Below are 26,025 nucleotides of genomic sequence, written 5' to 3' on the forward strand. Positions count from 1 at the left end.
GTCCTATTTGGGGTAGGACAGGAATCGATTCTTGGTTGTGGACTTTGATTATGCGGGAAATTGGGGAAGAAGGAATGATTGTGTTTTGAAGGAGCTGCTTTTCAGAGTCTATTGGTACTTTGGGGGTTACTGGTTGATAGTGGATAGGTTGATTGTTGAGTTGATTTCTTGATTGAGGCGGTAGTTTGAAGGAGACAGTAAGGATCAGAAATTGAAAATTGGAATTTTGCTTTGCTAAGAATGTGTTAAAGCCTTGTTGTGTTTATTACCTTGAAAGAAAGGGGGAAAGATAAATGAAATTTTGTAAGTACTCAGTCTGATTTGGACAGCACGTGCGCACACCGACACAGTGACAAGTGTGCTGTATCAGAATCGATCGAGAAGTATCGTTGTAGAATCTGCAATGCGCAATGTGGAGGTCCTCTACCTCTGCCAAAGAATAAATCCTTAATTTACTTAAAGAAGAAGCCTTTATTAACACGTTCACTGTCCTATGACCCACACGTGAGTCAACATAATTTTCTTCACGATATTTTCATTAGACTCTTGCTGAGTTTTTGACTAAAAAATATGTAGTTCTCATTCATAATGATATATTCTCTTCATCTTTTTTTTATTCGGTATTCGTAATAGTTCTCTGAATCTTGCATCGACTTCCAAAATGTAGAGATGAATTATTACTTCTCCAGTGGAGTGAACGTGTTAATGTGTTCTAATTCCACTAAATTTTGAAGCAGCAACTATCAAGTTCACGATTAAGTAATACACTTAATAGTTAATCAAAGTTCAAGATAGATAACACAGGTTTTACGACATTTGTATATCTGATAAAATCGAGGAATCAGATTCACTTTAATCTATCACTTTTTAATACAAACTGTGAACAGTGTTTCCTCGTTCACTATCACCTCGCTTACTTCTCGTGACTTCTTTCAAAAGTCAACTCGTATGCTGCTAGCTTACTGTTATCTCCACAAAACTTATTCCCTACAAATAATTCCAAGATGTGGTTCAATAAAGTATGGAGCTTATAGCGATAGGAGACTGTAGCTCTAGATTTCACACATAGACTGTTCTGTTTCAAGTATCACTTCATGGATACAAATGTGCAGCGCAGTCTAACTGCGCAAGATGCATTTATATCTTTACTTCGGGATGGGTTCGCGCTAATATAACCAACAGTCTTCTTAATTAACTCTTCAAACGATATAAAGAGCCAGTGTCGCGAACAAACGTATCATTGAACTGCTGTCAGTGTTACCACTGTTCGACTGGAATCGTCGACTATAAACACTGCTCCGAGAAAAATCGAGAGAGCAAGTATGTATTATAGTTATACGCTTCGAATATGCCATTGATAAAGACTCGATGTTCTGAGAACGTTTACTGGATGAATATTTTCTTACTTCAGCCGTAGATAACGACTGCAACGTGTATTCGACTTACGAAAGATTGCAACTGGAAGCCTGTTGCGAGTTGCGACACATTCTGTGATACGATGCAAAGTTGCTTCGAGAAACGAAGAATTTTTTAATTCATATTAAATTCTGTCTAATATTCAGTTTAGATCGGGTTTTAATGTATTCAGGCGGATTTCGAAAGCAAAATGAAAATATGTGTTACGATTCCAAAATTTATGCAAATGGAGTGAGAATTGTTTAAGAATGAGGGGGAAGTCCAGAGGAATTTATAAATATTCTAGAAAGGACGTAATAAATTCTTAAGTAGGGTACACACTTTCATACTGAAATTAGGCAATCCCTTGGTCACAATCCTGTACATTAATTGTTCAGTCTTTGTAAGCCAAAAAACTCAGAGCATAAAAGGATCAAAAAGATACTATTAATTAATCTATTACATTAACAAGTATTATTAACACAATAATTAATTAACCTTCTACTATATTTCCCACTGTACCTAAGAATACCTATACTCAAAATGGCCCCAAGAAAGTATATCCTGTGCCCATCGTGCATCGAGAGACTCCAGCCACTTGCTCCTCGCCTCCTGTCCATCGTTAAAGCTCCTGTCCCTTCTTCCCTTTCCTTCAGACGTCTCCCTTCGACTATTTATCCTTTCTCGAGCCTGACCAGGGCACGAGCGAAAATGCTGACGAACCGGTTCGAGAATTTTTCGGTCGATTCCTCGTCCCGGACTTTAGACCGGTATCCCTCCAGGCAGCCAGGATGCGTAGGCTGTTTCGCGGTGCATTTCGCGAATCGCCGACCAGCCGGACACGCGAATTCGTACCGCATTCGTGTCACGAATACGAGGCTCGCATCCGCCTGGTACGTGTGCACGAGTAGACGATGCAAATATCGCGAAGGAATCGCGATGAAAATGTGAGAGAGTAGCCTCTTCGATCAGGGTTGCCACATGAATTCCCTCCTTGGGTATAGTGGGGATATTGAGGAAGATATAAGGGATGTTCTATTGTATTGTGTTGTTGAAATTTTGATTGGATCTGGGGCCTAGACCTGTGGCGAGATGATGTATTATAGAAAATGTGAGAGCTGTCTTTTCGATCAGGGTTGCCACATGAAGTCCCTCCCTGGGTATAGTGGGGATATTGAGGAAGATATAAGGGATGTTCTATTGTATTGTGCTGTTGAAATTTTGCTTGGATCTGGGGCTTAGACCTGTGGCGAGAGGATGTGTTATAGAAAATGTGAGAGCTGTCTTTTCGATCAGGGTTGTTGCATGAATTCCCTTCCTAGGTGTAGTGGGGGTTATGGAGGAAGACATAAGGAGTGTCGTATTGGACCAATGGGACACTCGTTATTTTATTTATTTTATTATCCCCGCCTCTCGATTTTCCCTACTGTATCCTAGAAGGGGATTTGCGCGGAAACTCTGTCTGTGATATCCTTATTCTACTGATTTTAGTGCTTTTAACGTTGAGCTTCTGTATTGCTACTTTCCTGGGGCTACCTTGTGGCGAGACTATTTTCAATTTTCTTTCTATACGTAGAACGTCATTCTGGGACCTTGTGAACTTGTGACGCTTGCATATCATTGGAGCGATGATCTATATTCTGCATTCTCATTAACCCCTTGAGTGGGGAGAGCGAATATATCCGGGTCGTGGAGTAATTGTATGGTGCGCTGTTGATTGAATGTGAGAGTTCTGAATTTGGCTTTATTGTGTATGAAATGAATAGGTAGTGTACCTACACCCTACATTTACCTAAATTTAGTTCTAAATGGAAATTATTGTAAGATATACCTATGCAATTTTTTCGAATTCGCGAAATTTTCGTCTCTTTAATGCTCTTCTCTACCTAAGTCCCATTATCATAAACTAAATTATTTAGATGTTCATACAAATGAAAATTCAAAGGATTTTGAGAATGAAGTTAACAAATAGCATGGTATAATTTTCACATAATATAATATATAAAGTAATTGATCTGTCGCACTTAAAAAATTGAACGAAACGAAATTAACGTGAAGATTAGCTAGCAGTTATTTTCTAGATTTCAAATAAAATTATTAAAAAATCAGAAGGAGGATATAAATTGAATGTAACAAATCGTGTGAATTTAAGGTACCAAAGTCACTCTAAAATCGATATTAATTTACAACCATTTGTGGTAACAGCTGAAATTGTGAGGACATTACTGTAAGGACATTGCCTGATAAATCTCACGGAAACAGTCGATCGCGGTTAAAGTCTGTGGTTGCAGTAAATCGTTCTGCGGAACTTCAAACACGGAACAGACGGAAGCCTCCGTGGACTGTAACAAAAACTAAGCGTCAATTCTTGGAAGCAACGTGGTGAGAGCACAAGGAAAACAACATTATGCAATCAATTTTAAAACCAAATCGTGAGTGCTATTATGAGTTCCTTCGAAGAACTTCGAGGGGACCACTTTTGCTGTGAAGTATAAAGAGTCGTGACTGTGGCTAAAAAGCAAAACAATAGACACCGTATTTTTAACAAATCTGAGCTATTCCTCTTTCATCCTACAGTGACGCAGACATACAGATATGCATCATCCAAGTTTGTTCTTAATATTTCCCATTTTCACATATTTCAAAATCAAAAATACAAAAAGCCACTTAGTTTCTCGCTACTATCTCACCTCTATCCCACTAACTTTTACCATTACCCTTTTCTCCCCTCCACTCAGCCCCTCCACAGTCCAAAACCCAATCACCAACGCCTGAGTTACTAAGCTAATTATTGCTAATGACCCGTGAGCTCACATCGAGTAAAAAGCACGCTCACGCTCAGTCACCTTAACGATGCCACGTGGTGTACCTCCAAAGTCACAGGCACCTCAACCAGGAAATACCAAATTTTCCACCGACTAATAAAGTCGTCGAGGCTGGCAAGGTTCATTAATCGTGTCGACCTTCGTCCTGGGAAGACAGATAATCTCGAGCAGAGGCCTCGCCTATACAGGGAGGATAGGGACGAAGGAACTCTGGGAAGGATACACGGGATCGTCCCACGCGTAAACGGCGGAAAGGCGGTGCCAAGATAAAAGCCACAGATATCGAGAGCTCTGGTCGTCTCACTGTGGAATCCACAGTGTAGATGTGCCACAGCTTCTATTATCGATCCCGGAACTCGTGGAACCCGAACACGTTTCAATGATCCCAAGATCCAGCTTTCTCTCGCGGACTTTCGGGAAAATCTGATCAGTCAGCTCTGTCTACTCGAGATCTATGACCTTTTCGCGTGTGCCTCCACTTTCTATGGCAGAATCCCGATTGGCTCGTGCAACTGGTAAACATAATTGCCTAACAGCGTGTTTGGGTATTGCGACACGAATGCGCAGGCATGTTAAGTGAAGTATGATACGTTTCGCTGGGCTGTGGTTGCAGTTAAGGAGTGCAGATTTTAAGTTCATGATTTTGCAGGTGTTTGAGGGAGGACATTACCTACTGCCTTAAAAATGTTTTTAGATATGTTTTCATAGATAACTAGTAAATGGAAAATTTAGTCTTTTCGGGATAATATAAATGTGAGTAGGTCAGTGTTATTTTTTAATCTTTTAGAAGTAAGAATATTGCAAAATGGTGGCTAATTACCTATGAACGAAAATTGTAAAATATTGAATCTTCATTTTTTGACGTCTGAGGATGGTGTCGTCTTTTAAGAAGAATTTTCAACACATTTTCATTTAGCGTGTTAGTGGTATTAAGATACACTGGAAAATTTCTTTAAAATCTAGGAATACATGCATAAGTGTATGTATCAATAGATCTTTCTAAAAATCCCACTCACGATCACAGCAGATTCTCTCAATGGAAATACCGCTTTAAACGATTCCATTCATTTAGCTCGAGTATCTTCCAGAGCTTTCAACTACTTGCTACGATGATCTAACTGTTCCGTGCAGCGTGGAAAACTCGTGGAATTACGACGATTAACTACGATCAAGGCGAAAGAGCCACGTGATCGTCTGGTATTCACCGCGTATATCCGGACACGTAATCGATATACCTGCATCGATGATTGCCAATCGATGGGAGTCATTCCTCCCCCGGCGAGCATGTGATCGGTATCGTTCGATCTCGATTTTTTTCCCCCTCGACATTCTCCCCCTTTCTCTCCTCTAAAAACAACAATCTGACGTAATCACGATAATCGTTATCGATCGAACCGTAGGCGTTGTTGTCTCACGTGCTCGCTGGGTCCGTGTTTATTGTTGCCTATGAATCAGACACGCGTAATATTTACACAGATCGTGGTGCAACGCTCCTCATTCGCGAGGGGCACGTCACGTCACCAGTCGTCGCGTGTCGATCATCACGGTGTCACTGAAACAATCGGAATTTACGTAAGAACGCATTCCAGCTTGGTGTCACGCTGTCCCGTTACGATGGAAAGTTTACGCGATAACGATAATCGCGCACTACCGGGAATCGTGATTGGATTTTTTCTTTCTTTATTCCACTTTTCAACGCAGGAGGCACGTGATTGGAAACGATCGTGAATGAACGTGCCAATTCTGGGGAAGCTGCTTCTCGCGTGGGGTTAAGAGATAAGGGATTCCAGGAGCGATTCGAAGTGAGAGATTTGTATTTTGGACTGGTCGAATAGGGTGAATTGGTACGACAGGCATGGGCAAGCATTCCTAGTTCGGGGGTTAAATTATTATTGTCTTCGAGTCGAGGGACAGACCAAATTGTTAAATAAAAGAAATTAATATTAGGTGAATTGAAAGAAGTTGCTATTTCATATTTTCTGGCATCGTGAGTCAGACATACTTCGTTGAAAGAGTTTAGTGGAGTGCCAGGGGTTGCTCATATGTGACACACAGGAAATTATTTAGAAGTCTTCTGGCTTCCTTGAACGCTGGACTTTACCAAGGTACTTCTCCATAATTTCGAAGAATGACTTAAAATGTATTCAAAAATAGATATGTTTACCACTATTCGACAATCCCAAATCGTCAGGAATTTGAGTCCTAAAATTCTCCAGAAATAAGGGTTCAAAGCAACCAGAATTTCGAGACATTGAGTTGCAAGAAATTTCGAAGACAGAAGAGAAGAGAGCTCTCAACAGTCTTCTCATGAAAAGATCTCGTACCTGCGAGGAATAATAATATCGTCGCTAGAGGCAGCGTAAAGTTTCCTCATAAAGCGGATTTTCGAAAGGATACGCGCATCCTGTTCGATTGTACGCAGTTTCTATTTTCCGTTGTGCAGTCGAGAGAGCAGCTGCAATAGGGAAGCAGAGGAGGAAGAGGATGCTAAGGAACGAGGAAGGTGGGACATGAGGGATCCGACTCGTTTCGCTTTAATTTGACCGCAACCCTCTGGAAACGTGTTGCCATGAGGAAAGGTGCACGTGGCGTATTATTTTCGGGCTTCGATGGAAACTGGGCCAACCCATCTGTTCACAGTGCTCACGTGCATCTCGACATTCTCGACATAAATTCGAGTAACGATGCTTTGAAGACTGTTTTAAGAGGAAGCTTTTATACGATGGTTTTATCTGTGGCTGCGAAGCTAAGTGGTACTTATAAGTCACTGATTTAAAAAGAGAAATTTTAGAAATACATGCACGTATGTGTTTCTCAAGTACCTGTTCGTGAGAGACCTAATCAACGTTTTTAAAGTACTGAATAATCATTTCAATATAATGCATTAGCTGTAATACTGTGAATACATTCACTTCGAGATATTTGAACATAGCGTTTATCGATCAATGCAGAACTCGAGTTTTTACTGTAGGGTGCAGATGTTAATATGAACAGGTCACGGGATCTTCATTAGGGAAATGTATGTAATTTATTAATATTTTTCATATTAGCTTTGTACCATCTAAACATAGTGTTTAGCTGTCACTTCAATCATCAGTCAATTGTAAAAAGGTCATAAATATACATTAAAATTCTAACAACATCATTCATATGCAGGTAGCAATTTGTAGTCTTAAAAATGTCTACTATTAATTTACATAACAGCATGTAGTTCTAATCTAAGTTGACGTAAATATCTATAAAACAACAAAACGTAGCTATACCTAATTCAGACCTAATTAACTCTAATTACATATTATCTCCTAAAATCTTCTTAAAATCTAACCCAAGGTACGTGTCCACTTCAGAGTAAAACTATCACAAGCTACTCTCAATAGTACTCTCAAATAATGTGTTCATCTCTGACAATCACTCTCAATTACTCTAAACTTTAAGCTCAGTGTCTCACAGTAAATACACTGTTAAAAAGTACTATCAAGAGCAACTCGCCATAGTTTTACTCTCAAGTGAACACATACCCTTATAGTTCAAAAAAGAGGTACCGTGCTCCGCTGAAGAAATGATCCCCAAGATGGCACAGAGGCAAGAAGAGTCTCTCGATCTACATTGTGTGCATAGCTGCCATGGCGAATTGCACGCAAGAATCAAAAGCATACCCGAGACTGGGCGTGTCCTCTTCTACTCTGACCAATCAGCCTGCATACCTTTCAGGGCTCATCTCTCGAGCAGAGCACAGTGCTGGCATATTCCTCGAAAAAATAAAACACAGTCAACGAAAGAAGAGAACGATGCCTGACGTTCCAAAACGATTACGTCTGTCGGATCGACCCACAGCCCGCAGCTCAATGGCAGCGCAGTCAGCAAGGCGGATCCGACCAATGACACGTTTCAAAGTCAGCTAGCCGATCGTCTGGTGGTCGTCGCTGACAATGAACGCTCGATTCGTTGATTTTCGAGGACGATCCGCGGGGAACGAGCGAAACGACAGTCATGGGAGAATGTCGACCTCGGCTCGAGGCTCGCTGCGTTTCGTGGTCCCCACCAGGCCAGAGCTCGCCAGGCATCGTTCGTGCTCGTTTCAGGAACACTTAGCTCCGATGCAACCGTGTCCCAACACTCGTTAAACGCACGCATGTATACACACGCGTGTTGAGCGAGCCAGCAACACTTTTCACGCCTACGCGCGTGTGGGTGCGCAGGTGAAGCAAGGGAGGCGCAAAATCTGATCACCTACACTCGTTTGCGTAACGCCGAAACGATCCCAGCGCGACGCAGGGCGAAGGGAGTGGGACCTGAATCCTTATGCAATTCTGAATTTGGCGAATCGCGACGAGTGCATTGCGTGCACCGCGCTGTGGAAATATTTAGCGTACCACCCACGGAATCTGTGCGCAGCGAGGTGAAGTTTTGGGGCGGTGTAGTTGGTGTTACCAAGTTGGTAATTACTTTGGGCGTGGTATGGAGGACTCTGTTTTTGTAATATAGTATTACCTCGATACAAGTTCAGTGGTATACTCATTTATTCTTGGAACTATTCTTTTACTTATCATTTGCCTTTCCAAAAAGAAGTTCATGTTTCTACCTGATAAGTAAGCTTCCAATGAAGCGAACTTATATCGAGACACTAAGATAGCTTCAAGGAAACATGATTGTCCCAGTGGATTTGTATCGAGACAATACTTGGATAGATTAGTAATAATATCAGTGATACTAAAACGTTGGAAGATATATAATTTAGCTTATAACATATCCTAGGAATTAGATTTCTAGAACTTGGAATTTTGTTCACTTCCCTCATTGAAGAGGCGAAGAAAGCTATCAAGGTAAAATTAAGGTGTACCAAGTGTATAAGTTATTAAACTCTAAGAAATAAATTTATCGATGGACCAATATTTCGTGGACTTAAGAAAGCATGAAACTTTAGGATACTTATTTTTATCGATAACTGGTATGAAGAATGGTTTCAGTTTTTAAAATTCCACGTACTCTTGTATTGTTTCTAGGTTACGTGCTTTTTTAAATGTCCACCACGTGTGTGGCTTAAAATATGAATGCCCGATATCGAGTGAAACCAGTGCGGTCCAGATTGATTCGATATCGATTTAAAAATGGCCAGTATTGCTCGTAAATCAATCTTAATCGGACAGCCCACAATTTGCTCAAATTAAACCGTTCAATCAAACTGTTACCTTGCACGATATTGCTACAATACCTACACATACCATTACACTATCTTCGACATCTTCAAACTAAGGAGAATTGAGAATTTCGTTGACTGTATAATGCATCAAGTACAAAAATCTCGTAGGAATATTCTTACAAATAACCTTAGATTTTTGATCATCATTAGGACATTATATCAGAAACAATTAACAACTAATATTAACGAAGATATGTCTTCGACTAATCTGTGATTCTATGTACCTCCAAAAACTTCAGAATTTTCTCTAATATTTTTTCTTTAATTTCCACTATTTTCCTTAAAGATTTCTTAAACACATAGTGGACTACATAATTATTGTTGCTCCGCTTAGCATCTGTTTTTTAATTCCCACAATTTATCCAAGATTCTTTAAATGCATAGTAGACCACACAAGATCTTCCTCTCCAATCCAACGCTACCTTCAATGCTCTCTCCAAACCTGTACCTTCTCGCGTGACCACAGCAACGCAGCGCTGATGACACTGTAATAACGCAACCGCAAGGAGACAGGCACGCGTGTAATTGCACTGTGGCGGTATTGGTAGCACCCTTCGACGAGCATGCACGTGTACGGAAAAACGTCGAGCTCTCTTCGGCACCAATTACGAACGAGAGTAATAAAAAACGTGATCTGCCACGAGAAGGTATTTAGCCCATCCTGTGCACGCGCGATGAGTCGAAAGTTACTCGAGCGTTCAAGATCTGTTCGAGCCGAGGAAATCTTGGTTCGTCGAACTCGGTACAATGTTATATATAAGCTTGATAGCAGACTCGTGTTTCTTTAGAAGGTGTCTAATAATACTTTTCAGATATCTAATAATACTGATCTTCTAGGTATACTTAATAAATTGTACCAATTTTGAGCTGGAAAATTGTCGATATTTGAACTGCTGTAACTTCATGAAAAAAGATCGTACAGCGATGAGCCTGGACTCATATTAAAGAGCAGAGTCTCTATTTTCATACCCCTGAATTGAATTTTCTAGAAGATAATTTTCTATTTGGCTGCAGAGCGAGAAAGAGAAGATGGTTTCTCTCAAAAAATTTGCCAAGTTCAAACGCCTCTATGGAGCTTAATAAATTTTTTTCGCGATCTGTTTTAGGGTAGAATTAAAGGTAGAAGTCTCCTCTTTCCAACGAGCCTTTAAAAATCGATCTACGATTTTTTTTCGCCGAGTTATCGTACTTTGACTGACTAGTATACCTTGGATATATTTCATTTAAAATGTACTTTGAGTACCATTTCATTCAAATTGCGATAACTCGGCGAAAAAAAATCGTAGATCACTTTTTAAAGACTCATTATAAAGGGTAGACTCCCAACTTTAATTTCACCCTAAGCTAGATGACGAAAAAAATTTATTAAGCTCCGTACAGACGCTTGAAGTTGGAAGATGTTCGGAGAAATGCAATCCTCTCTTTCACACCCTGTGTTTAAGTATAAAGTGGCCTCCAGGATAATTCAACGCAGGGGCGTGAAAGTAGAGGCTTTGCCCTTTAAAATGAGACTAAGTTTACTCCAGCACGATTTTTTTTCACAAAGTTACAGCAAGTGAACTATCGACAATTTTTCGTCTCGAAGTTAGTAATCCTTTAATTTTCCTACGAAGTGTAAATAGCCTACATATGCAAATGAATAGTGTCATAATGTACTCTAGTAACGCTGAAACACACACCGGAAACGTGATGCTGCAATCGTCTGTTAGGAAGTACTACCTACCACATATCGTATCCCGCACTCGGTTCATTCTCGCATTTAACTCGGCGAGTCTGGCAGGTTTTGCCTCTCGGAACGAAGGACAGCTAGCGTGAGAGAGACGCGAGGAGAGGGCGGGGAGATCGAGAGAGAAGGTCTGAGGATTGGTAAATCGCGTGTCATTGAAGATACTCGATCCTCCAATTGTCCTCGAATATAAACTATTTCACCTGCGCGAGCAAAATTCTATTTCTAGATCGACCGAGATCGACGATGAAACTACCAAAGCGGTCACAATCAGTGGTACGATTTAGTGTTGCGTGCTAATATCAGATCATTCTGTTTATTACGAGTTGGCGCTAAATGGAATTTAGAGACATATTATTTCTTCAATTATATAGATTGCTTTTTAAAGATAGGTCACTCTGTAATTTTTGAAAGTTTTGTATTAATATTAATAGACTCATCTCGAGTGAAAAGTATTTTATATTGTCTTCAGAACTTCAGTGCTTTGCACATTGGTGACTCTTAATATTTCTGATTTCTTAACATAAAATATAAATATTTATTATCTTCTTCAACGAAGTAATTTTGGATGAGTGTCATTTCATCTTAGTAAAAATATGGAATATATAGTATAGTATTTAGTATCATGCGTGGATGGAAATACTAGTAGTTCTATTGTCAGATGCATTCAGCTCTGAAATGGTTGATCTCGATCACTGTCAAGACGCCACAGAATGCAAATCGTGCACGCGCTACCTATGTATCTCCATACTCGTTTTTTGCGTCAGGTTCACCTTGAATGCTACTGATTTCACAGAGAACGAAGGGAAACATCGTCGGCGTCCATTGAGGAAAAGAGCAAAAGACGAGCCTGATTGCTCTTTCCACACGGAGCCGCTGTTGCAACGCAGTGATGCAACAAGACGAGCAAAACAAAAATATGAATAACTGTTATCTCGATATGTTTCATTGAATATTGCGAAACATACGCTAGGGAACATTGTATTTGCTACAGTCCGTAATATCTAGTGTTATCGTTCTTTTTCCTATCGTTCGTTCTCTGCTCTTTCCTTGTTTTTCTGTTTGTATTGTATAATGAAGTACTTTTATCGAAGATTAATGGAAAGAGGAAACTAAGGTAATGTAAAGTTCTTATAAGTATTTCCGCATTTTACCTCGATAAGGTGTAGGATTAAGGCTTTGGAATGATGTTGCAGTCTTTTTATTGAGGGAAAAGGCGTTGATGAGGTTTCAACTTCTCAATGTTTGAAGATGGTTCAACTTTTCAATATTTTTCAACATGTTTCAACTCCTCAACTTTTCGGCTTTTCAACATTTTTTCAACGCCTGAACTTTTCAACTCTTCAACTTTTCAGTATTTTCAACTCCTCAACTTTTCAACTCCTCAACTTTTCAATTCCTCAACTTTTCAACATTTTTCAACTCCTCAATTTTTCAACATTTTTCAACTACTCAATTTTTCAACATTTTTCAACTACTCAACTTTTCAACATTTTTCAACTCCTCAACGTTTCAACATTTTCCAACTTCTCAACTATTCAACATTTTTCAACTCCTCAACTTTTCAACATTTTTCAACTCCTCAACTTTCCAACATTTTTCAACTCCTCAACGTTTCAACATTTTCCAACTTCTCAACTATTCAACATTTTTCAAATCTGTCAATTTTCAAGCTTCCAAATATTCAATCGATCCCAACCGAGATACGACCATCCTCTCACCGAGCCTATAACGAGAGCACCATCCCATTACACCATCTCATCCCCGTCTACGTCTCCCCTGCACGCAGGCGCTAGGCATCGTGACCCTGTACCTCAACCGCGATGGGGCAACGATTCGTTAAACTCGGATTAGAAACGTAAGATCAGCCTCGGCCTCGAGGGGCCGATATTGCGAGGAGCGCGTGTGACCGCGGTCCTGGCCGATCGAAACCGACGTGTCTGGGGGGCTCGAGACGAAGGTCGATACCGTGGAAAAAAAGAAGAAGGTGGGACGGCACGACGGTTTATCGTACAGAATGGAGCGCCGATCCATGGCTCGCCGATTGCGAAACGGAGTTGCTTCGTTCACGACCGCGAGGGGATTGGCTCGGTTTGCTCACGTGCCACCGCGCCAGCCCGATTGAGAAACGGCCCTGATAACGAGATCCGTAAAATCCGCCGTTTCTCTCGCCTCCTGCCCCAAAGATCGTTCCACTTCGCCATTTGGAAATTCAATTCCCTGCCGCGCCGATTCGGTTCGCTTCTACTTCAGACAGGGCACGATCTGAGAAGTGGGGCTTGGAATTTGGGATACGATTGCTTGCAGATTTTTTTGAGAGACTAGGGACGCGTGGATTGAAGATGGAGGATTGAGGATGCTTGAGGATTCTTGGTGAGTTGAGGGTTTGGAAGGTATTTGCTGGCTTGAGAATTATCGTGTTTCTGTATTTTAATACATGTTTGATGTCTATGTTGATTGTGCAGGGGTTGCTTTGGTGGTTCAGGTCCAGATTGAGTTTAGGAAACTTTGGCAAACTTTGGAGAAGTAATCTTAGGGATGTCTTTTAATTTTTCGAAGAAACTCGATTGATTTCCTTTTGTCAAGCTTGAAAGTGGAGGAAAATGAAGTATCAATTCCAAGAAATGAGAAAATAGTTAAATGAGGAAACAGGAAACAGTGTACAACGATAAATATTTTATCTATAATAGTAGTACTGGGGTTTAAAAGTTGACGAAGGTGGAGACTAATATTTACATACTTTAATATTTAAAAAAATCATGTGTTCTGAAGAATGATTGTTATCCTCCATGAACTCATTGTTTCCAGTCTAGTCGCGAGTTGAAATGTAGTATGCAAGTAATGCATAAATGCGTCGAACTTGTAACCTTTATTAACATTATTCATTGCTAGAGAACGCGGAGTCAATATCAGAACAGAGGCGGAAAATTGAACAGTTCGTGCACCGATATGCATTCTGAGCAACTCGAAAGGGATTACTTATCGTTGCTGTATCTAAACTAGCAAAGCGTATTGAGTATTTTGTCGATTGTGATATTCTTGGTAGGCGAGTCACGGGGAACTCTTTCGCTCACCTTCGCGAGGCTTATTACTAATTCGCTAACGAGAAAAAGGAATGATATCATTCATTGTTTGGAAAGGTCGAGCTTGCGCTAGCTCCGCGAGCAGCGATTGCTTAAAAAGAATATCACAAAATCTCCATGTTTTTTAAGAAAAGAATCGAGGAATTTTGAGGAAGCTGCACGACACCTGTTCGATCACCCTCAGTAAAATATTAAGAGGATTTTTGCTAGCCTGAAAGAGACTTTTGTATAATACTCATATATTTTTATCACAAACTGTCGGTGTTTTTAATACCTACGAAGTATCCTTACTGGGATGACCTAGTTACGCGGTTGAACCCTTTGAAATCGCGTGCACGAGAATTTATCGAGTGAGACTGAAGGACATCAAGGAGAATCTCTGCCGTCGACCAGCAGATAGTCGATGTATCTTACTCAACAGACTCGAAATCGTTCATTCAAGTGTTTTTCTTTTCGAATAACTGGGACGATGGAGATTACGAGGGCTACGGTGAATGACGAACACTCTCGAGACGACGACTGAATAAGACATTTCGATCATCCATAGAAAACTAATTAAACCTGCTTTAGTCTATTGAATTTACTATCTACTACTTGAATATTTCATTTTTTAAAGATAGAGCTAATATCTAGTATTATATACATTTCCTCTGTTTGAATTCAACTAACTTGAGGCTTAATTCTTATCGAGAGTCTAACCAGCAATGCTCGATTCAATTTAGACTCGTCTAAGAAGAGGATGCCTGCGTTTCTCAAGGAAAAAAATAGCCTAACTCGCCGCCGCGGAACATGTAAGTATTCTTTCTCCCCGGTGAAGAACTAAATGTGTCTTCATCCGCGATCCAGTTTTACTCGCTCTTCCTGTGGACCGTGGGACTTTTAACGGCAAATTAGAGACGAACCGGATGCAACGTATGTTTCGCTGACGTCCGCGTATCCGCGGAAATTGCAATTGTGTGCGCGCGCGCGAAAGTTCTGACTCTCTGACATCACCATCATAGACGTGGCACAGTGTTCCTGTTCCAGGAACTTTCCAAGTTCCGCGTGTTCTACAATTTCTACAGAACAATAATACCGACTTGCAACGCGTCAGGTTTTTGACATCATGGTCTTATATTGCCATAAGTTACACGGGGTTTCCTCGAGCCTGAACTCATTAACGTAAATAGAAATGAATCGGTGAGTTGGAGAGCAGAGCTAGTCCAAGAACCATATACTGAGATACTTGATCCTAGCATGGAAATTCTATTTATTTTAGTTGTGCTGTTTTTCAACTGATCGAGTTGAATTTAGTTATTCTTTGGATTTTCTTCTATTAAGATGTAATTAGTAATAAGGAAAGAGAAAGATTGTAGAGCAGAAGCTTCTTTCTTACTTGAGCTTGATTCTTGCTGGCGATATCTTTTGATTAAAAGAGATACAGGTGGAATTTACCGCTTGACGTTTCTTTATGCATGCGTTTGAGGCTGTTAATGATTAGGATCGAACACAAATGCGAAAGTTACTGTAGACATTAATTTTGCAATATTTTAGACGATACCGAGAAATTCGATTTCTGTCGCGTTCTTTGTTTATATTGAAATACTTGAAACAATTGACATGAAATTCTTTTGTGAAAATCATGCAGGTTTATTGTTGGTAATTCTAGCTTCACTTCCAAATTTGGATTTTCATTCTATCACAATTTTTCTGTTCTTTAAAGTACCTATCATGAATTAAATAAATAAATGATCGTATCTTTATATTTTCACGAATGGAAACTTTTTCAGACTTCAGATCGATTTTAATCTTTGATTATAATGGTTACGCAAATCAATAGTCACTTAAGCAAAATGTATAGGTAAAGAATGCTGAATAATTCTTCTTCGACGTCTATGCATACAAACTGTACAATTTTTAACTTCTACATAGTTGCACTATTCTCATTATACGATTGTTAATAAATTACATGCATCATTAAACCTTTTATCTATTCATACAACAATCAATCTCTATCCCACTATGCATATGTGTTCAATATTGCGTAGTATTATGTATGCAACCCTAGTAAAAAAACACGTATTGCAATTTTCAATAGCCATTGTCACTTCGAATCAACAGCCAATAATTTCTCGACTCATTTTTCCCTGAAGCTTAACTATTTTCACCCGGATTTTCCTAAGCTCGTTTTTAGACAATGGAACACGTGGATGCTTCATTCCCCGCTCATAATTACGTAAATCTGTTCCTCGAAGTATACATTGAATAATTCTATTCGCACGAATTGTTCATAAAAATACATAAATAAAAAACACTTGATAACCGAAGACTTGGAAAGATGAGAGGCACAATTCAGAATCGCGTAAACGTTAATCAGGATCCTGGAAGAAAGAGCGTGTCTGTTAGAAAAAATACTTCCCCCCTCTGAGACGTCAAAATTCCTGCATAAACTGAACAATAAGCTCAGAAATGCCAACGTTATCGATTTCGCGGGAAATTGCGTCAGATTACGACGACGCTGCTCGAGTCACGGAAGTGATAAGCGCGCGAGCGTGTGAGAACATTCCCAAGCTTCCGATAACGCTAGCAGTGAAACAGGTAGAAGACACGCGCGCAAGCTTTGGTCAAATAGAATTGTGCGCAAAATCCCTTTCAGTTTCAAATCTTAGTTATTACATGTTGGTAGTGCCGATTTATTCTGGGGAATTCCCTGGTCCTCGAAACAAAAAATTGAGGATTCACTAAACTGCACTGTGGTAGCTCAGTTACTATTTATCACAAGTAGAGGCTTAAAATTCACATAGACTTATATTTACAGAAAAAACTTTAATCCCAGATTTATTTATTACGCTGTCTTATGCTTCCAACAGCTTTGGTTACAAATCCTACTCCTCACATGTTAACACTAGCGTAACATCTCAAGAAGAAACTCAGAAGATTCATCTAATCAATAAAAAACCATCTGTCTCAAGAAGCAAAGACAAAAAAATTGAAAAAATTTACAAACACCCAATCAACACCTTCTCTCTTCCCTTTTCAACAACCCTAAAAAAAGTATCCCCTCTGTGTGAACTTTCACCCGCGGCAGCTCTCAAGGGTTAACCCAAAGGGTCCACTAGCCCCACGACTCGACGAAAGCTACGTCCCATAAGAGATCCCAAACTGTAGAAAGCTCCTAATCCAGAAATTCCAGAGCGCAGAAAGAGGCGGAATAAAGTCGTGTTTGCGGAATCCATTCGTCGCGATCCCTCGAAAATCGGCTCGAACACGCGCGTGTCGAATACAAGATCCTTCAGGATTCTCCCATTGAAGGCAACACAGGAGTACAAGCGTAGAAACGGCCCACGCTCTGCACACCTACTTCCTGTTCCTGCACGAAACCTTTGGATGACTTAGAAACGGCGCCCCTTTGTCGAGGGGATCGTCGATCGCGAGAGGGCCACGTTTTGGTTTTGTACGGATATGAAAATCCGGAAAAAGCGGATTTCCCTGGCGCGGGGAGAGCCCTGAATACGCCGGATGCGAGAGGATCGCTTTACGGCCGACTTCCGGGAGGCATTTTACTTTACCTGGACGAACTTAGTCTCCTCGAGATGTTGTGGAGAGGAAAAGGGAATGGGACAGAGGGAGGGACGGACACAGCTGTCTTTTGGTGTTGTTGAATGGTATGGCGCCAGAAAAATATTTACCCTTCCTCTGTGCTACCGCCACTCTGCCCTACTGACGCGTCCCGCCTATTGCGATAGGCGATTCGCGATTGGGGTAGCTGGTGTGGGTTCTAATTAGCGAGGGAAAGTTTAACCCTTCGTTTGCAACCTGAGCTATTTATGGCCTTATGGCCTATTTATGGCCTTACCATTTATATTTCTGCTTTATTTAACAAAATTAAGATATAGCAATAGAAACTATTACATGATGTTCTGGAAACTTGGAACAGTGTTTAAGAGATTTTTCTTTGTTTTTGAAAATATTGAAACGTACACGAAATGTATGGGCTTACTTTGCAAATGGTTTCAGTGAAAGTAAGGTTGCTGGCGAAGGGTTAATATTCGTACCTATTGACTTAGGTTTGAAGAAGAGTCTTTGATTGCTTTTGGTTGGTCGAGGTTTCCAGTATTCCTAGGATTTACATTTTGGGAATACTATTTGTATTAGTATTCTGAATATTACTATTATCTGAGAATATTATTGACACGAGTTGAAAAATTGAAATGAGCAAAATTGTGTACTAAATTCATTCAAGTAGGTACTCCATACATTACAATTTTTGATCATTTGTATTTGTAGTACCTCACATAAATCATTAACGAACTAATCTAATCCCCAGTCCTCCAATTCCGAGTTATCACTTTTTCCCTCGCATAGGTACAATCTCCATTGACATAATGAAACAGATGTGACTGATTCATCGTGATTCAAAACTGCAGAATACAAACGCAGATGTCTCTTGTTCTATTTCCTTACGGCTGGTATCGTTTTCGCTGCTTTTATTAGCAGCGCTTAAACGACGCTGACACTGATTTGTTTACGATACCTGTGTCATTGGGTGCAATGACGTGATTCTACAAAGAGCACAAGCCAAAGAGTGTTGCGACACGTTAGAATGCCTTCAGGCGTTACATGTTTCAGAGTCAATGATGACGAGACGCTGATGACTAACGCGGCAATGTATCATCAAATAGGAACCTACTATGGAAGTTCGTTGTCCCTTGTTCCCGAAATATTTTCTTGGCTGTACAGGAAGTTACGCACGTCGAAACGATTCGATTGTCTTCGACTTACGTGGCTGAACCTTCACCGATTCCTGATAAGATCGAATATGGATTCTAGTTATCTTTCCTTGCACAATAGTATTACGTTTATACTAGAACTGTTTACTAATAGGGTACACCTATACTTATTTCTCATTATATTTTGATATGCTAGCTAGGTATCTGTGGAACAAGTAAGAGAAACGAAATAGAAGTCTGTAATTCAGGATTAAGGGTTCTTAGAAATCTGCCTGGAACTCCCTCTGAAGAATTTGGAAAATCCCTAGATGGGGATAACCAAATGAAGAACAACTTTAAGCTGAAGTCACATTACGTGTCGTAGTTGAAATTGGTCTTATTTATATTTTACCTACGAGTATGAGTAATTAGAAAACCTGTCGTATACATAGAAAAATAATGGAAGGAGATGTTAGCTAATTGCTCTATGAGATTTTAAATCTCGTAACACATAACCTTTAAATTCACTACATACTGTTCAGGCAGAGACTAACTACAGAAACTAGGTTCATAAATAAAAAAAATATCTATTTTTTCTGTTAAATACGTATTAATTATTTAACTCAAGAATATAGCAAAAAATGACAAGAAAACGTGACGGAATATGAAGCTCATAAAAATGATGTCACACGTTCTTTTTTCTAAAGTTCCTCGATAGCGTCGATGCAATCATTAAGCAACTTCTTGAAAGATGCATGCGAAAATGATGAATAAAACTCGCTGCTTCCATTTGCCATCATGAATATCTCAGTCACCTACTTACGCGAGCCCCACTGGAATAGAAATACCGATGCAGATCCTATTTCGTCGCTATAAAAGTATTAGTAGGTCATATTTGGCAAACGTGGATGAGAATAATATCGAGTTTTCATCTACCGCGAATATTACGCGGGTTCGGTGTTATGAAGCTGGGTTTCTAGACCGACCCAACTCTCTGTCGAAGGTTATTAGGCTAATTATGCCGTGAAATGCAATCTGTCCGCGATTCGTCTAAATAAGCTCTTCCCATAAATAAGCATCGCTATGCAGCGTGTGTCGTAATTTCAAATAGTGGGACTAATTTATTCGCAAATTTCCATTAACCCTTCGATTATTTTAGAATTTTGGCGTACACGTTAAAAGCCAAAATATAATAGAAATATTAGAATAAAAAAAAGAATTATTACGTTTTCCATTCATTGTTACAAGATGTTAGAAAAATAAAAAAAATAATACCTTATTAGAAAAAAGATATCTTGTACAAAGGTATGATATATTTTATAAGTTTCCTGTCTAATAATGTAGAAACTAGTGTGTTAAAACTGCTAGAGTCAGAAATTTCATATTTAATTTATATAGTTTGATATCCTAATAAATCTTCTGTTACCAAACGCATAACGAAGCATCTCCAAATACAGAGGCACGTAAAATGGGTTCGAGGGAAAATCGTATTAAAGTATGAAGGATCTCGAGATCACCGACGACCGCCTAAGATGTTCGCAAAGATTTCCCGCGACATATCACGAACTGGTCATAGATCAAATTTTCCAAATGGATATTTAACAGAAACGTTGTTTCAGGTGGGTCTCGGTAACGAGGAGTATTAATTTTATCCGAGGCCTCGATATCGAAATCACTGTTCCGACGTAATAAATCGTCCCATTGTGTGGGACGACGCTGTGTAACGTTCTACGCGCAAATATGGTACAGTACACGCAACCCGAACAATTTCGAGATAACATCAGGAGTGAGAATACACGGAAGAACGAGGCTGTTTTTATTTGAAATCATTGCCTCTCCTCTCGTTGATGTTCCTAACGATGTATAGGCAGAAACTGCTTTGTCATCGGGACTCTTGCGATACATCCTCTTATGTACAGATGGATTATTTTACTGTAACTTCAATGGTAAATGGATTTATTCTGCTCACTGTAACGAAATTTTCATATGACGAGTTCTGTCGCCCCTCGATCGATAAACTAAAACCTCCGCTTCTAGCAAAGAGGACAACTCCAGCGTTCCAAAGCACATTCCATTGTCACGAAATGCAATTTTCCAGTTCACTAGCGAGACACAGTGCACAGAGGTGCCATAGGCGATGAATTCATGAAGAATGCGAGACACAATATGAGCCAACACCTTGCCTGTTCCTATGGTATCTTTCGCACCGGTTGTCCTGAGCGACGTGTCCCTGCACACGACAGCACGGTCCAAGAACGAGCGGGAAGAGCGAAGAAAGTGCAAAAATAACGATGGTAGGTCATGAGAATCAATTTTAGACGTCGAAAAGAGGAAAAAGAAGTATCAAGAACTTGTATTTTTAACCTTTTTCCTTGCATCGCGTCTTTTAAGACACCCACACGGTCCGAGTGGTCTTGTTTCGTTCCTTTCCAACCGACGCTGGAGTATCGTAAATTCGTTGCAACCACTCGCTGTGTTTTACGTTGGACAACCATTTTTTCATTGTCTGTAGCTTTTGAATGAAGAAAAAAGAAACGAAGAGGAGAAGGGGAACGAAGGTGAAACGAAATTGGAGAAATACCTCCCACCTAATTTCGATTGCGATAGGTTTTTATCTTCGATATCTCACATTAAGGATTTTTAATACTCTTCTTATCTTTACATATTGATTCTGCCTATCTCGGTGCACGTGATTTGGTCGCGTACGCAAATTCAGCTGAGAAAATACGATATTTTGAAATGCCAGAAGGTGGTTCAGGCATCTCGAGTTTCTACTTTCTGGGGGCATCTTTAAATTTGCTGAGGGATTCCAGAGAACTAGTCCTACTAGTCGAGGTGTTCTTTTACTAAGAACCACTTGCTTCTTTTTACAAGTATAGGCACATACCTTCGACGCTCCACACTACCTTTAAAGAGTACGATTTCCACCCCTGACCATGAACACGTTCACGCACGAATGAATGACACGTTCCTTGAAGAAGGCATTTCGCCATTCATTAGTTCTGATCCCTTGTAACTTTATCCCGATCCACGCGCGGAATACCTTCGATACTTGAAGCCAGCTCAGCCTGTTTGACGGGACGAAAAAACACTCGGCACACGATGGCTCCGTAGCTAGAGATGGGATGAAGTGTTGCTCGTGTCTCAAGAAAATTTTCGTAAAAAGACTCGAAAATTATGAGAAAGACATGAAAAGTCTCAATCCAAAAACAGTAAATATATAGAGTGATTAGTTTAACTAGAAACCCTCCCAGTGTTAGCAGTATTTATTGTAAATGTAGGATTCTAAGTGATGCCAAGACTCATTAGAGACTTTCCAGTTAAATTGATCACTCTGTATAGATACTATTCGTATCCCATAAGAAGTCCCTTGAAAAGCATTAAGGGCAATGCATTTCAGGAGACTTCTCATTACATACTAATACTACTGACACGTTTTATTCATATGATAAGGGTACAAAATACGACTTCTGAAGAAACGCATACCTAAACACTTAAACAGTCAAATGTCCTACTAAGTAGACAACCTAAAACTACATACCCCCATACTTTAATTATATTACCTTATCCCACTAATTTTTATTTCTAGTCAGGTATACCTAATAAATCAGAATTTCAGCCTACAATTGAATAAAATGAACGTTAATGTCTATGTACCAGGACACGGTCAACCACTGAGACATTTACCGCAATACTGAGGGCGGTATAGCTATTAGCATTCACAGGTCACGAGACAAAAGCCAGGTTCCCAAAGTTGGCTGAAATTCGTGAGTACACATCGAACTTGATCCCATCCCTACCTCCAGCCAGCTTGCCTTAAGGTGACCCTCGTAATCCTGGTTATCTCCTGCGTTCGAGGCTCTGCTGGCCTCTGCACCGGCCTGCAGGCACATCTGCCCTTTGAAGAAAGGAGAAATTGCCGCGGGAAGACCCGCGTAGAATGGACGCCCCTTGTGTTCTTGGACCGGTGCGCGTGCACAGGCCAACACCTGCCCCGCGAAGCTATTCCCGTTCCTGGTTCCTTTTTCCCCTTGATTGCCTCACGGCAGCGGCGAGAGGCCAGCGAAACAGAAATAAAAGGGAACACGAAGGAGGAGCGAGGCTCGTGCTCCTCGCACAACAGATCCTCGGGGGTTACCTGATCCCCACAGGGTTTATGGTCAGCCTTGGCCCGTCCGAAATTTCCGGAAACTCGTCGGTCTACTTGCCACCCAGGACTGCTCAGGAGTCCCTTTGAAATTCGGGGGTAAGAGGACAAGGGAATGTCGCAGACTGCTATATCCAGAAAATCAATTTTTAACCCTCGGCTATAGTGTCTTCAGGTAGTTGTATTTATTGGAATTTAATGTTTATTGGGAGTTAGTGCTTATTGGGACTCAACTTTTAGTGTTCAGAGTAGAATACACTCGTGGGTAGTTTGGAGAGATTTATAGAGTGGACAGCTGTGAGTTTTTGAGAAGCTATTAATGATAATGCTTTATAATAGAGTTGCCTGTTAAGGAGTTACCTGGCGGCTTGAACAAGAGATGGAAGTATTGGAAATTGAGGAACCCTTTTTTGCATAAGTGGAGGTAGGAATTGGAATATTTGTTTTAACAAAGCTATTCTCAGGAAACAATTGTTTTCTAGTCTGAAATGTGGAGGTAAGCGATGGAGGTATCTTTAAAGATGAAAGATTAGTATTTTCTAATTCGCAGACACTGTTCAGTAGGAATGATTGATTAATACAGAAGAAATCTTTTAACTGCCTAACATAACTAAGATAGCCTATAGCAAATTCCAAGACATTTAGTATGTTCCGCCGTCAACTCCTTGACACATGAGAAATGAAGATATTTATCTAACCAAAAACCTATAAAAAAAATATAAAAACCTTCCTCATTTCTCTATTTTTAGAGGCCATAAAATGAGCAGAATGTTTCTAAAATTCAATTTAAAAACTGTACTAGTATGTCGATTTCTCTCGATTCGCAGAATCAAAGAGGCTACTGTTCGAATAAAAGCAGCGATCGGTTGATCCAAGATCCAAGTATCGTAAGGCAATCAGTGACGCGAGAGCTGGTTTCTCCGCGAGCAGCAAGACAATGCATCATCGATTTTTCAGGCCTTCCTCATGCCCGAGCACGAGAGCCTCGATCGAAGGCTGCATTTATTTGGGTCGCGGACACCAGCGAATTATCTCCTCGATCCTTCCGCTCTTACCGCGTCTCTGACCCCCATTCCTCTCTCGCTATCAGCCTTTATCGTTTTGCAACTACACCGAGCATTGTTTTTGCCAGCGGTCGCACGCCAGGAGAATTTATAAAAGCCGTCTAGACGAGCTACATTACATTTAAGCCTTATCACAAACGAACTAGATGTTCCCGTGACTCTTTTATTGACTGATCTAACCGTACGAACAAGTTTCAATAATACTTAACGACGAGCCTATTGTTACGTAATCCGATGGAGGGGGGATGGAGAGGATTAAGTAGTGCGCTTACGTTAATTGAAGTTTCAACGTGAAAAATGGTAACCTTGCTGAAGGGATGTGTACTTGGAGATTTGTAGAATTTTTGAGAGTGAAATTTGGAAGAAATGATACATCTGGGAAGATGGGCTAAATGGTACTATTCTGTATTACCGATGCAATTATGGCACCACTCTGTAGTCATAGTTAGTCTATGAGATTGGTTAGATAAAATAATTAGCTCTCCTTGGTATAGGATCTTGAAAAAAGATATAGGAAAATATACATATCTATATAATATACACAAAATTCTATAATGTGCCAATACCTACATATCTCTAGAGTTTAACCACAGTTTATCATTCCTAATTTCCCTATTAAATCACAGACTAATCCTTTAACTACTTTATAAAAGCCAACACTCTCTAAAGAAGCTACAATATTCTTGTAACTCTCCTAGAAACAAAACCAAGTCGTTCTTCTTATAACCTCTTCAATTCCTATAACCTAACAAATACCGATATCTACCTTTTGCATGCCAAAGATCGCTGACCAAACCTTCAAGGTACAACATACCTAGCTACTAAAAAATCATCTGCCTTGTGCCCATTTCCAGCACTCAAAAAATAAAAGCAAAGAAAGAAAAAAGAAAACTTAATTCTTACGACGCTTGTTGATCAATCGATCCATGACTCACTGCATTGCAGATCCTGTCGATAATGTCGGGCGACGCAACGGGGACACCATCTAAGGAAAAGCAAGAGGAAAAGACGGATCCGGGCGCGAGTAGGCACGGGAACTTCATGAATTATTACCAATTCCATCCTGCGGAAGAGCGCGTGCGACAACTTCCGCGTGGCGTGTGGCGGTCGACCCATCCGGACCGGAAATACGTAGGCCTAGACGTCGGCTGTAACGCGGGGGTGAGGTTGAAACGCAGCTGTCAGACGAAATAGGATGAGTCGGCCGTGATCCGAAATTACAAACGACGCCTATTCTAAATTTACCGACGTTAGCCCTTTTTAAGGATCACTCGGAAGGCTTTAACAGCTTCCGGGAATTCCTGGCTTTTTGGGGAAAATACCTATGTATTACTGGACTGTGGATAGCGGTGGGAGTAGGAATCTAGGTTTTGGGATGATTTGAAATGGTTTGAAGTCTTTGGAGTATTACGAAGATTCGATGTGATTTGAAGTCTTTGGAGCAGGTATTATGTACGAAGACGCGAATTGCTCGCTAATTTGAACCTCGTGGCGAGCAGTTTGCTATCTAGTGGACTTTGATACTTTCAAACACGTATATAGACTGTTGCTCTGAAGTGTGAAATCATTTTTTAAATTACAGAAAAGGGAGGTCACCTTGTTTAACTCATAATTTAAGTAACAATAAATAACTGTGAATTTTCTCGTTCCACTCTGATTCCCACCACTATACCAGTTTCTGCAACGTAAAACTGCGTAGCTCACATATTTTTATTTTCGAGATACTGACGTTTAAAATGGCGAAATTCAATTCTGTACCACAGAGTATTATACTCAAATTAACAAATCATTTCTCTACTTTAATATTAAAAAAAAAGTATCTGATTTTTAGTAAAACTTCTTCTCTCGTAAATAATTTCAATTTGCAAACACAGAAATAAAAACAAGTGCCCTAATA

The 26,025-nt window shown here is 40.1% G+C and overlaps 1 protein-coding gene across 2 annotated transcripts in view; it reads left to right on the forward strand.

The window, feature by feature from the left end:
* The window catches only part of LOC143185824 (putative RNA methyltransferase CG11342), a 40,682-nt gene that overhangs the window by 13,871 nt on the left and 786 nt on the right, over window positions 1-26,025 (forward strand). For both annotated transcript variants that reach the window (XM_076389096.1, XM_076389095.1), the window contains one exon: window positions 25,074-25,289. In XM_076389096.1, coding sequence (XP_076245211.1) covers window positions 25,086-25,289 — 204 coding nt within the window. In that variant the 5' untranslated portion in view covers window positions 25,074-25,085. The remainder of the gene's footprint in view (window positions 1-25,073; window positions 25,290-26,025) is intronic.

This window comes from Calliopsis andreniformis, chromosome 12 (genome assembly GCF_051401765.1).
Source record: "Calliopsis andreniformis isolate RMS-2024a chromosome 12, iyCalAndr_principal, whole genome shotgun sequence".
NCBI classification, from domain to species: Eukaryota; Metazoa; Arthropoda; class Insecta; order Hymenoptera; family Andrenidae; genus Calliopsis; species Calliopsis andreniformis.